The sequence below is a fragment of the Schistocerca serialis genome, chromosome 4 (assembly GCF_023864345.2).
Source record: "Schistocerca serialis cubense isolate TAMUIC-IGC-003099 chromosome 4, iqSchSeri2.2, whole genome shotgun sequence".
Classification (NCBI taxonomy): domain Eukaryota; kingdom Metazoa; phylum Arthropoda; class Insecta; order Orthoptera; family Acrididae; genus Schistocerca; species Schistocerca serialis.
Genome location: NC_064641.1, coordinates 303802353 through 303812432, shown reverse-complemented (window position 1 = coordinate 303812432; position 10080 = coordinate 303802353). Strand labels below are relative to the sequence as shown.

At 39.3% G+C, this 10080-nt stretch overlaps 1 protein-coding gene across 1 annotated transcript in view; it reads left to right on the top strand.

Moving 5' to 3' along the window:
* The first annotated feature begins 1279 nt into the window (after nt 1-1279).
* Nucleotides 1280-10080, top strand: part of LOC126473961 (polyadenylate-binding protein 2) — a 122622-nt gene continuing 113821 nt past the window's right edge. The window contains exons 1-2 of the mRNA XM_050101332.1: nt 1280-1378; nt 1957-2107. Of these exons, the coding sequence (XP_049957289.1) occupies nt 1964-2107 (144 nt within the window). The 5' untranslated portion in view covers nt 1280-1378; nt 1957-1963. The remainder of the gene's footprint in view (nt 1379-1956; nt 2108-10080) is intronic.

The following is a 10080-nucleotide window of genomic DNA, read 5'->3' as shown; positions in this document are numbered from 1 at the left end:
TGGAATTACAATTACGAAGCTGTACCATGGAAGGTAACTGCGAGAGTTCTCGCTGTAAATAAGGCCGCTCCGTCTTCAAGACCACAGCGCACCACGATAGTTGGAGTTGGACTGAGGCATTTGAGATAACCAAGTACGATTCACGGTCCGTCCTCATAGCTTTATTTCTGCCAGTATCTCGTCTCCTACCATTCAAACTTCACAGAAGTTCTCCAGCAAAACTTGTGGGAAAATAGGATATTCTATAAGAGGGGCTAGATATCTGAAAGCGAGAACTTATTTAGGTTCACTACAACTGAATAAACCTGACGCTTGCACAGCGTATAAATAAGAAAATAAATTAGTGAAACACTTTTCGTTTATTAGTCTTTTATTAAGTGAAAACGTCAACTTTATTTAACGCGAAAAAACAGTTGTTTATGTAATTATTTGGTACACTGTAAGAAAAAAACTTTCAGATAAGGTAAACAGAATCCATGGATTCACTTGTGAATATTGTTTGACGTGTTTTTATGTATATATTTTCGCTAGCAGATTATGCCTTTATTTACAAATTTTGTATAACATCTCAGCAATTTACCATAGAAAACTGGTGATTAACATACGTTATGAAATTTGCCTTGACCATTAATATCTCCTTATCATTTCTGATACCCTAATTGCGATTCTACAGGTCGACTTTTTGTATCCTAGATGCGTACGATACTGCGCTAAGAGAACTTTAAAGACCGCCTGATGTTTCGTTGCGTGTCTTTGGCGCCTAGCGTGAATCAATCTATAAACAACGTAACAATACGTACATGACCACAGGAAATTCTATCTGTTGGTGTCTCACTTGTGAGTTACACAAAAGTACTCTTGGTTAGGTGGGCATACATTGTTACTGATTCTTGTGTTAGGGCCACACATTAGTTTTGTTTGCCGGAAAAGGGCTTACCAATATGGCAAAGAAGTGGTTTTTATTTTATTTTAATTGATCAATCTGTGGGCTCTAGGTGAAAACATTGTACATGCTATTAATTAAACGAAATATTTGTAAGTCTTGTTTGGAAACATGGCTATACGTATTCCGTTTAATTCATGTTAAATAATTTTGACTTGCAGGTCATGGTATATTACAAGCTGCGGAGCCCACGTTTTTACTCATTACCTCAATAAAAAAAGTCTGTTATTTATCCGTATGTTCGTCATTCTGGGAGAAGTGATTTTCTTAAAATATATATAATTGTTTGAGTCAGTTACCCTTTATATTGTGAAAGGGTGTCTTTGACACTTAGCTATAGAATCTTTGGTCCAAAGTAATGGTTGAAGAGAACCGGCATAATTTGTAAAAGGCGTTTGTATACTTGGCCAGAAATCTATATTCTTCATAATTTTGGTTTGTTAGACACATTGGTTTTCTCCAATTAGTTATTGATATGTTTTATTCGGATTGCTTTTTATGGTATTAGTTCATTTGTATATATGTTTGCCATTTACAAACTTTGAATTATTTGTCATGTCTGTATGTTACATGCAACGAAAACCCAAGTATGAATTATTGAATTGTGTAAGAAACATAATTTTGTATTATTATTCGTCGGTGTACTGGAGTAAAATATATACTTACGCGGCATTTTGTTTTTAAGGTTAAATTGTGTTGACACGTATGGGAAGAATAATTTTTTCAAGTTGTAATAGTAACTTAATTGAACAGATATTTTTATTAGATGATATCGTTCTGCGTACGAATTTTCAAAACACGCTGCCATTCAGCTCTGTGAGAATTAGATGTCAGATCAAAAACAAACCTATTTTACGTTAAAGTCTTAGGACTTTCTTTTCAGTATTGCTATAGAATTACTACATAGCTCTGTGGGACTCAGCTGTACCATGTGAAGCAATTTATTTTGATCAAGCATGTATTTTAGTTTGTAGTGAACTAAGGTAATAAGCAGTGTGTTCATGTCTTCACAGGTCTGAAATGGCAGAATCCGAAGAACTTGGTTTAAGTTCTGAAGATCAGTTAGAGACTTTGGACGCTCTCGAAAATGGACAAGAAGTTGACACTGCTGATGTAACTGAAGGTGATGCATCAGGTGTTCCTAGCTCAGCTGTTGAAGACCAGGTAAACTGTAGCATGCTTTAGACTTTTTAGGAGAAAGCAGGAAATAAATTAACATAAAATTATACTTAGAAATCTCACATCGAAACCAAATTCTCTGTCTTATTTGTACTGTTAGGTCAAGCTTATTCTTATCCCATGTTTCATGGTTTTGATTTGTATATGTGTTGCTCACTGAGAGCTGTTGTTGTACTGTTACCCACATTTAAGTAACTAAATTTTTAGTAGTTGGGCCACCCCACCACCCTATTATAAACTTCTTTGTGAAGGTGTATAAAATTTCCTTTTGTGATACAAGGCTGCTCCACGGCTTTAGGGTGTCTTAAGCATGTCCAACTTCTTGTCTCAATTCATAGATAGAGTGAAATTCTATTTCTGATGCAGCCCAGTTATTGCTTGGGACTAAAATTTTTCAAATTATTGTAATGTTTTTCATTGTAGGTGAAAATTTGATGCATGCCACAATGTCTTCTCTCTTCACCTCCTTTCAATGAAATTAAGAGTGATTGACAGTCGATCATGGCAGGGGACAATGTTGTTGGCACATGTTTGTGTGCACACACTCTGACTGGCAGCAACAGCTGGGTCTTTCTGTTCTAGGTACTTTCAAGTGCTGCGTGTTAGTTTGCAATATTGGATTTGGTCGTGGGGTTGGTATGGTCTTACATCTTTTCTGCGCAGTTTCACAACTAGCTTCTGACTTCATATTCTGTGCAATAAATGCACTGCACTGAGGGAAATACGGAAGTGTCCGATCCCGCCCGTCTACTTTGACTCATGACGTCACAAATATGGCGGAAATGACTACAAACCACGATTCCAAAATGGCGCATATAAAGTAGTATGTACACATTATGAGGACGAAAATACATCGAAAAACAAACACACACACACGTTCCACAAAAAGCCTAATGACACTAACGGGACAAGTGCGGGAAATAGGGGGTTTTTGGGTGGGGACAAATTAAATATAAACAAATTTAGACACCCACCCCCATACAAAACCACGCAAAATGATGATAAAAACCGACATCACAAAACTCCCCAAATACCACTAAACACAATATCATCTGGAATCGGACACTTCCCTTGACCTATATAGCTCAACAGCAGCTCCCGATCCCATAAATTGGGATCGAACACTTCCCTTGACCTGTTATCCTTACAACATCTCCACATACAGCCGTCCTTGGTCTGAGACGCCGGAACTTTAAGTAAGCCTCATTTCTTCACGACATATTGAACACTTCACGACTTCATCCAAAAATCCGAATAGTTGAAGAAATTTTACTAGAGACAACGCACTGTCCCCCATCATAGCCGACAACCAAAAACTGTTGACCCTGTCAGTCATATCCATACCTACCAAAGGCATAAAAAAAAGCAATTTACCAAAATTCACATACGACACCACACTCGCAAACTAAACAAAAAACATCACCGAACACACCACCAGAGAGCACCACTGATCGCATCAAAATGACACCTACAAACACGCCACTCTCACAGACTAAATTCCGCGCCGTTGTGACGTCACACTCCACAACCGCCTTAAGTCATGGGTCAAAGCTCACGGGTGGGGTTGGACGCTTTGGTCAACCCGCACAGAGAAACAACGTAAATTAATAACAAATGTTAAGTCGCTGGCCGCATGCATGAGTGTTAACTGGCGGTGTAGACAGCAGGTTGTTGCTGTGTTGATAGCTGCTGTGCAAGCAAGTGTCACACACTTTATTCTGATTTAAGTATAGACCTCAAGTTAATGTTGCAAATTGGTCTTGTCACCCTTGGGGGGGGGGGGTGAGGGGCAGTACTATCATACCCTGATCAGAAATTTGTATTCTGCAGTCTCCTCCCAATATGCTGGTATTGAATTTGTGTCACTTTGAGAGAAGTTTGATTATAAATGGATGTTTTGACACAGTTACTAAATAGAAATCACATGTTTGAAGCTGTTATCAACTTCTAGTACAATAATAAGGAATTTTGGGGGTTTATGAAAACTACGGAATGATTGACAACTCAGTGTGCAGTTCTACTGAAGAGTCAATTGGTGAATGGTCTTTAAATTTGCAGCTCAGTTCTTTAAATTGCCTTTATTGTTAGATACACTACCACGTGGTCCCAGAATTGTGGACTGGCTGTAGTGAGCAGCGCTCATGAGGTCAGCAGGTGTAGAAGTTGTCATGAAAGAAAGGGGAAAGTGGTGGGGTAACAAAGAATTGAGGAGAGGTCATGAATATGGTGTTGGGCAGAAAATACCCAGGTAGAAAAATCGCACATTCTGTATGTAGATACATAGTAGTATGGTCTGGGGAGAGACCACTGCCTGGCGGAGCATGCTGGGACTACATGGTAGCAAAACAAGGCTGTCAGGTGCAGTGCATGAAGCTGTGAAGCTGTGGGGAGGGTGGGGGTGAAGGGAGCAGAAAAAGAGAGGGGGCAGAAAAAGGAAAAAGACTGGCAAGTGTATTGGCAGAGAGTGGCACAGAATGGGAATGAGGGGATGTGAATTGGGAGGAGTTGTAGGAAAGAGGAGGTGGAGGGTGTGGGAACAGTAGGTTACTGTATATTGAGGCTGGGATAATTTTGAGAGTGGAGAACATGTGGTAAGAACAACTCCCCTCTGCACAGTTAAAAAAAACCTGGTGGTGGAGGGGAGGAACCAAATGGCCTGGGTTGTAAAGCAGCCATTCAAATCAAGCTTCTTGTGTTCAGCAGCATGCTTTGCCACTGGATGGTCCAGTTTGCTTTTGGCCAGATCGCTGGTAGCCAATGGTCCTGGTGGATGTTTGGCTGTGCAGTAATTGGAGTAGAGCTAGTATATAATATGACTGCTTTCACGCACGGGCTGGCCTTTGATGGGGGTAGGATAAGCCAGCAACAAGAATGGAATAGAAAATATTATGTAGATGGATTGGGTGGGTCTTGCACCTGGGTCATCCACAGCAATACAATCCCATAGCCGCCAGGGGGCTGGCCGCTCTTTGGTGTGTTCATACTTGGCTACCACAGGGCCCCAGCCTTTGCAGCATGTGCTGCATGTCTATCATCTTTCTTGTTCCCCTTTCTTGGGGAACATGTCTGGGATGTTTGTGGGAGTGTTCTGTACTGTTCATAACTGACATAAGAACAATCCTACCACTGTTTTTCATTCCTTTTTTTTTTCTTTCTTTGTTCACCTTCTCCTATTTTTATTCCTCTTCACTGTTTGAGGCTCCTCTCTTTTCTTCTTCCTCCCTGTGTGCACCTTAATGACGGCCCCATGCATCTGACGTGTAACAGGTGACTAGGTAATGCGTAATTTCCAGCCCTGGGTGAATAGGTAAGGTTCACATGTACCTTCTGGTACAATACTGGCCCAGGGGGGTTGATTACCGGAGCTGCTATCTTCCCAAATTGCCGAATGGTCCCTCTGTCAGATGTTCAGAAGGTGTGAACAGTCACCTAAGGCGGGTGCGCTCCATTGTGGAGGCACCCCCCAGTTGGAAGGAATGTGCCATCAGAGAAGCTGGTAGTCATGGGCATTTCTTCACAATGAGTCAGTCATCATCTTGGCCGTCCACGTCTACCAAACATAAACGGAATGAAGCTCTCAATTCAAAGACCCTCCCAGCTGCACCACGGTTCCTCATGGTTTCACGTACCGAAGATGGTCAGTCCTTCGCAATGGTAAATCCGTCTCTTATTCAGAAAGATGTTGATACAGTTTTCGGCCCTGTGAAATCCTGCTTTCGTTTATGGAATGGCACTTTGATTTTGGAGACTAATTCTGATTCTCAAGCACAACTGCTTGCTGCTTCGCTTCTCCACAGCTATCCTGTTCAAGGCCCATAGTACTTCGAATTCTTCCCGTGCTCTTATTTACACTAGGCTGCTCGCATGTTTTGGTTGAAGAGAAGCAAATTTTGAGAATCCTATTTTGTCTTCAGTATAATTTTTTACAGAGAGAATACATTTGCTTAAAACAAGACGCTTTTGCTCATAGGTATTTTTGCTGGTGCTCACTTTATCTTTTTTCCCAGGCATTATTCTTTTTTTGTCATACAAATAAAAACTATCTACTTTTTGCACTGTGTCATGTGGCAGTGTCTTTCCTCTTTTCTGCTCAGCCATCGATAAAATACCCTTCTCCATTAAGAGCTCTTGCTTGTCATACCAAATATTCAGAAACCTGAAATTTGGAATTGACTTTCTGTCTAGACCAAGTTGGCAGCACAAGAATAAGTGAATTTTTTCAGATTATTTGCATATTCAATTTTGTGTTTGATTGTGTCGATGAGTTCATCACGATGTTTTGCCTTTACTTCCAGTTCTCTTAAATCACTGTCAGGGATAGTGCTTGCATCAGCAACCGACTGAACTTGATATGTATGTGAAATTTTAGTTTTCAGAGTTCCAGCTGCTGATTCCAATTTTTGATTGCCTGCTGCATACTGACTATGCCAAGCAACTGAATGTAGCTTTGCAAGAGATACTTCTAAGTTAGTCAGTTAGTATTGAGCACCGATTTTGTGGGAGTCTGCAGCTTCACATTACTGTTATTTATATAGTCTGGTGATGAGTCGTAACTTGCTTGTTTTTCATTAATAAGTTTGATACAGGTTGTGCACATTTTCTCTCCAGGAATAAAGCTAAAGCCTCCCATTTTGAAGGTCTTTGCCTTTTCTAAACTAATTTCATGCAATCCAGATGAAACAGATAATTTATGGCACTTGAAGGGATCACAGCAAATTTTCTTATGTAGAGAGAATCTGTGCAGGTACCTGTCTTTGTGTTTAGTGCGCGTGCGCGCGCGCGCGCGCGGCCACACACACACACACACACACACACACACACACACACACACACACACACACAACATTTAAATAACAGTACAAATGACTGTTGCTTCGCCATAATAAAAGTTCTTGTTTTTCACTGGTCAGTTCATGCACACAAGTTCAGGACATCATCACATATCTTGCAGATATTGTCCAAGAAAACAATGCCTACTTGTACTTTCTATACTGCTTCATAAAACCAATATTTGTCGCAAATAATTCAAAAGATGATTGGTGTAACCTAAAAAGTGAGTAATGAAAAATCATTTTATCCCATTGTTTCATTACAAGAGTATTTCACATTATTACTGTAACATTAGGGGACTTAAATACTGCAACAATTGAATTTTTAACCAATAATTGAGTCTGGATACAACTCAGAACAAGAGCTCAAAACAAAGGAAGTGGATGATGCAATATGTATAGTGGCAAGCAGACCCATGGATTCTGGGGAGTCTGCAACACCATGCAAATCCAACAAGATTAAACCCAGAAAAATCTTCAACATAGCAACTCTCAACATAAACTCCCTTCTCAAAGTGGGAAAACTTAAGCACCTTACAGACCAGTTACACACGGAAGACATATAAATTGTGGCACTACAAGAAACTCGCTTCACTGATGAAAACACATTTGAATCAAACAAATTCAGAATATTTAAAGGAAAACCTGGAAAAATTGTAATGAAGTAATGCCTTCAGCTTGGCACAGCTTTTTCTGTAAACACAAAAATTCTGAACTCTGTCGAACATTTTTGGTCAACATCATCGAGAGCATCTTTCCTCACTTTTCGATGTGCAAATAAAAAATACACATTAATCAATGTTCACGCTCCCACAAATGACAAAAATAATGCTAAAAATAGGGAAGAAACAGATGAATTCTGGGAAAACCTTAAGGATCATATATCCCAGAAAACAATGCAAAAATACTTATAGGAGATTTTAACGCTCAGATTGGAAAAGAAAAGAAATTCCGCGATATTGTCGGCAACTTTCCCGCACACAAACGAACCAACAAAAATGGAGAAAGGTTAATTATGCTCTTTAAGCAGTTTAAACTCAAGCTAATGTCAACACGTTTTAAACATCTTCCCAGAAAACAAAAAACCTGGGTATCTCCGATAAAGAGTATCGGAGAATTTCAAATAGATCACGTTGCCATCTCCTCCAAATGTGAAAAAGAAATATTGAACACACGTGTCCGAAAATCTCTAAACCTCGACTCCAATCACTATCTCATGAAAATAAAAACTAAACTGATCCCACAAAACAAACAGAAAAGCAGAAACGGTGAATATAAAAACAGAAATAAAATAAATTTTGATCTTACAACCCTGAGAAATTACAACTTTAGGTCCAACTCTAACCTCAAGGATTTTCAGAAAAAACTAAAGACATTCTCCCCTTCACAAAACCTCCAAGAATTTCAGAACAACTTGATTGAGGCAACAGAAACAACCTTTCCAAAAAAGAGCAAACCGAGACACCCGTGGTGGGACAGCAACTGTAATGAAGTTCTGCATGAAAGACTTAAAGCCTGGAAAAAGTGGAACTCACATAAAACTGAAAACAACTTTGATGAGTTTAAGCAAGCCAGAAAGAATGCCTCGAAAACTATTCACAACACCAAGAGACAATATGAAAAACAACAACTGGACTCAATCGAAGAGAATTTCAAGAAATGCAACACGGCAGCTTGGTACAAAACATTCAACCAGAAACTCCGAGGATACCAGTCCCCTTGCCTAGACCTTATGAGAAATAATAAGACTCTCGCCACCAACAATACTGAAAACTGTGAAATCCTGGCTGAATATTTTGAGACACTCCTAAACTGCCAAACACCCATCCAGACTCTGTTTTATGCAACCAGAAACATTACCAACACATTCAACACCTCCGACACGAGAGGAAATCACAAACATAATCAAAAATCTCAAAAACAGGAAAGCATGTGGAGAAGACATAATTACAGCAGAAATGCTCAAGCTTGGGGGAGAAACATCAGTAGAAGCACTACACAAAGAACTTGAACAAGTATGGGAAACCAAGAAAATCCCAAGTCACTGGAAAACTGCCCTAATTCACCCTTTGTTTAAAAAAGGAGACCAAAGAGATGTTAACAACTATCGTGGGATATCGCTTCTCCCAGTCCCATACAAAATTCTATCAAAAGCCCTGCTCAATTGTGTATCACCAATTATAGAGGGAAAACTTGGAGAATATCAAGCTGCCTTCAGACCAGGAAGATCCTGCGCCGAACAAATTTTTAACCTCAAAACAACAATGAACTATTTATCTACAAGGAGCAAGAAATATTTCATAACATTCATTTATTTCAAAAAAGCTTATGACTCAATCGATAGGGACACACTCATCAAAACACTTAGAGAATATGAAATAGATGAAACAACAATCACCATAATCAAAGAAACATTAACAAATACAACATCAAAAGTAAAATTCCAAGGAGAAATTTCACGGTATTTCGAGGTCAAAACCGGCGTGAGACAAGGAGATGCGTTGTCCCCGGTACTCTTCAACTGTGTTCTGGATAAAATCATAACAGAATGGAGAAAACTCGCGCAAAAACATGGAGTTGAGAAAGTCCAAATTGGAGGGAAGTGGTACAAAGCCATTGAAACCAACTGTTTTGCCTTCGCTGACGATCTCGCCTGTTTAGCTTACACACAAAAAGACACAATAAAACAAATAGAATTACTTAGAGAAACTGCTGAAAAAGCAGGCTTGCAAATTTCATTTGAAAAGACAGAAATCATTACAAATATCAAAAATCCACCAAAGAAAATAACTACGAACTACGGGAAAATACAGGTATCTAATCATTTTAAATATCTTGGTGAACTAATTCAGCCTGTGGCAAAAGGTCATCCAGCCTGCAGGGCTAGAATACAAAAACTAGAGACAGCAACTCACTACTGCAGACAAATGTATTCAAAAAAATGTATATCCAAAAACATTAAACTCAGACACTACCAGACTGTCATTAGACCACAGATACTATATGCAGCAGAAACACTGGCAAATTTTACATACGCAGAACAGATAGAAAATCGTGAAAGAAGAATTGTGAGGGCAATTCTTGGACACAGGAAAATAACAGATGATCAAGGCAAGCCTGTATACAGAC